Below are 4000 nucleotides of genomic sequence, written 5' to 3' on the forward strand. Positions count from 1 at the left end.
ATATTTGTTGTACCTCTTTCTCATGATCTGAAAGCCAGCTGGTGTCTTTACTGGAGCCTTGAGGCAAAATATGAACATCCACCAAGACAGCGAAGTTCCCACACTGGAAAAAAAAAAAAAAGAAGAAAAAACCCATGTTGAACTGTAGCTGCTACAAAGCACATGCTGAGCAGACAAGGAGATATACAATCAGGTAAGCATATGCATCTGATTCAGAAATACAGCAGGCAGAACATAAAACTGTGGAAGTTTATGAAGTATGGAACTACAAATTTACCATTGTTTGTGGACATAATGAGAAACAAGAGCACCAGAGCTATCCTGGATAGCTCACTGAAAAGTTTAAATAATAACAAACACAAGGACATGGAATTTTCTTCTGCTAGCTAAATGCCACTGAGTTCAAGCCAATTTTAATGTGGGAAAAATTAGCTCTTCCTTCACCAAACTCCCATCATTCTATTTCTGAAAATTTGGTCCCATATTAGTTATCTAGTTTGTATTTTAAATTTATTAAGTCCTTTAAAACTCAGCCTCTTAGAAGTCTTTTCTCTCTCCAAACTACCTAATGTAAAGCACAGCAAGTTTGAAGGACTTGTCAATTAATATTAGGTAGTTACCACATCTGTTATTTAGCCAATACTATACTTTGAAGAGTTAAAAACTAAGGCTAACCTATTACTAAACACTATATACAGTTGTTTGGCTATAGTCTAGATCCCAAGACATATCAGCTATTTCTCAAGTTCCTTGATAGGCTTTGAGGTGGCACACGAGGTTTAACGGCTTTCTTTCTTCAGTATATTAGTTATTACAAGGAACTAATATAAGGAAGAGTGAATGGCATGAACGCATCCCAGTTCCAGGGCACTGACTCACCTTTGTCTCTTTCCAATGGTGCACTCTAATGGTTTCTACTCTAACACAGCACCAAATCCCACTCAGACATCCTTTAATTAAACAACGTGCAAGGTAAAAGTCAATTTAATCACTCTGGTTTGGCTCTTTGTGCAATACTTGCGATGCAATAAACTCACTCTCTGAGAAGACTGGACATGTGTGGCCATGGCAATTACACATCTGGAATGTCTGATGGAACAGAAACAACTGGTTTCTACTCTAACACAGCACCAAATCCCACTCAGACATCCTTTAATTAAACAACGTGCAAGGTAAAAGTCAATTTAATCACTCTGGTTTGGCTCTTTGTGCAATACTTGCGATGCAATAAACTCACTCTCTGAGAAGACTGGACATGTGTGGCCATGGCAATTACACATCTGGAATGTCTGATGGAACAGAAACAACATCCTGATTCCAGACAAACCTCACGTGTGCATGTGCCATCCAGCATGGGACTGGTCTTGTTTCAAGTGGATGTTGCCACACTCACTTCCTGTCCTCGTTCACTCTCTCCATATTTGCTCTGCAATGCCAAATATGTGCAAACCCCACCCCAGAATTCCAGCTGGAAACAGCATTAATTCTAGAAATAGTGTGATACAGAGCTTTAGACTATAGTTGTACATCACCTACAGTCTAAGAGCTACCTCTATACCTTAGGCTTATGGTACAGCACAAGTAGAGTTGTTAAGAGTGCCCTTGCCTGTACAATTAGTACAAAGTGCAGCAAGATTTAGCATCAGTTTTCTAACCACAACAGTATATTTAGTAAATAAAAAATCTCTGGAGTTACAAAACACTTAGATCTGTAAGTTATCCACAAACTGAAGTATTTGAATAATGATTCAAATATAATTAAAGTATAATTCATGACCAATATTGTAGCTAGAAAGCAAAAGTTTGGCAAATGAGAGAGGCATTGTGAAATCACTTTGAGAAAACTTCTGAGTTACTTATAGGTATCAGCCACTGAAAGAGCAGAATGCTTTGATCTATTGTATCAAAAGGCTTCTCTTTCCTCCAGAGAACCAAGAATTACCAGATGGCTGCAACAGCAAACCTTTTCAAGCTTTAAAAGGATGACAAAATATCTCTCAAAAATCTCTGGTGAATCATTAGTCAGCTACAGCAAACTTTAAGTTGACTACTGAAGTTCAAAGTTAGCAGACGCTGCAGATCATAAAGTGAAAGCCAGTAAATTATTCCTGCTTCAGCACTTAGAACCATGAGCAAGTATTTGATACATCAAGAGAATTCAAATTATCAAATGCAACATGTTAACATGTAACATCATCTCCTATTGACTACAGAAACTTTCTATAGATACAGGTGCAAAGTATAGACCTGATTTTCAAGGAGAGATAATGTTTGTCATTATTTTCTTCTGAATGGCAACGTTTGTCTCAGTTGCCAATCTTGAAACAACTGGAAAGAAAAGAAAGTAGTGAACCATATTTGAAACTATATAAATGAACAGTTAAAGTTATCTTAAAAATATATTTCTCTGTAGTACTTCAAAGAAAAATAAGTACATATAAATAATGCATAAATCCTTGAAATAGAGAAGGTTTCTCAATTGAATATTCCTATTTCTCTCACTCTTCCTGTAGACAGCATAGCTGGAACTATTTCAACAACCAAAAGCCAAAACTTTTGCTACTCAGTCAGAACAGCTTTGGGACAGGACACAAGGAAGCATAACTGACACAGACAAAGAGAAATATGGGGAGTAAGAGAATATAAGCACAGACCTTTCTGAGCCTCACTACGTCCTATTTTACTAAAGTCCTGAACATGCTATAAGCAGCAGCTCCCATGAAAGTTCCTGTGCACTCTCAAACTGTACAATACATTGTACAGCCTACACCTCTATTTATGCTTTATATGCCTTCCCATAGTACAGCTTTATGTTTGATATCTACACTAAGCAGCTCAATACAACTTTGGCTGCTCCAGCAGCAAAGGAAGAGTTCTCACTACAGACTAAATGCCAATATGAACAATTGTGGGGAACAGAGGGAAGTGAAAGAAAAATGTATACTCTTTATATAACCAGACTTGATGATCTCCTAGAAGTTTCTAAGCATTCTTATTTTTCTTCTGATGACATGCAGATACTAGCTTGTATTTTAGAGGAAATGAAGTGTTTCCAGTCAGTGTGGCTGCAAGAAGCAACTTGTGACTCCCAAGTACCATAATTGAAAGGCAAATGAAAAGAACAGCAACTTCTAATTTTATGCTTTCAACATCAATCTCAAAATGTGCATTGATAATTGTTTTTACAGGTGTGATTGTCAAAACTGAACCCTGAATGCCTGATTTGATGGCAAACACAATGTCAAGAATCAATAGGAAAACATTTCACTGTAAAATTGAAGACATACAGAGGCATCAATCTGATATCCCCCTAAATTCTAAAATTTGAAACCTCTTCACTTTTACAAGCTGTTTTTAAGTCAGTGTTCTTACTGTAGCACTCTAATAACATTCATTGTGTTACTAAACAAAGGGCTTTAAATGATGGCAGAATGACTTTTGTGTATTGCTGTACAGTAACGGCACATAATGCAGAACATGCTTTCAGAAGTCAATTTGTTTACACAAATACATAAAACATTTCACAGATTTTGCAAAGGGAAAAGATAACCAGACATGTAATGTAAGCAGAATGAAAACCAACACAGTGGTCAGTCCGTCAAGGAAAGTCATCTGTTCACAACCTGTTAAAACCTTGGCTCAGCATAGGCACATATTAGGCAATGGATTACTATCTCGAATCCCCCAATGAGGAGATAAACCCAGATAAATACTTTTTACTGCTATATTCATTTCTACAATCAGGGACTCCTACATGGATACTCTCATTTCTTTTAACTGCATCACTTCAAATAGCATAAAAACAGTCCTTAATAAACAAAAATACCTGGGATAAACACGGTGAGTTTGTATTCAGTTACACCATTTCAAATGTACTGTATCAATATGCAGAGAGGACTGGAGCACAAGCCTCCCAAGACACATAATAGTGCTTCCCATTCCTGTGATTACGCTCCAGATGTGGGCTGTAGGGTCAGAATTCATTGAAGCTTAGTTGCAA

At 37.1% G+C, this 4000-nt stretch overlaps 1 protein-coding gene across 1 annotated transcript in view; it reads right to left on the bottom strand.

Annotated features, from left to right (window-relative positions):
• Positions 1-103, bottom strand: part of SLX4IP (SLX4 interacting protein) — a gene marked incomplete at its 5' end in the record, with an annotated part of 33733 nt that extends 33630 nt beyond the window's left edge. The window contains one exon of the mRNA XM_009069225.1: positions 14-103. Within this exon, the coding sequence (XP_009067473.1) occupies positions 14-103 (90 nt within the window). The remainder of the gene's footprint in view (positions 1-13) is intronic.
• Between the last annotated feature and the right edge of the window lie 3897 nt (positions 104-4000).

Source organism: Acanthisitta chloris, unplaced genomic scaffold, assembly GCF_000695815.1.
Source record: "Acanthisitta chloris isolate BGI_N310 unplaced genomic scaffold, ASM69581v1 scaffold15112, whole genome shotgun sequence".
Classification (NCBI taxonomy): Eukaryota; Metazoa; Chordata; class Aves; order Passeriformes; family Acanthisittidae; genus Acanthisitta; species Acanthisitta chloris.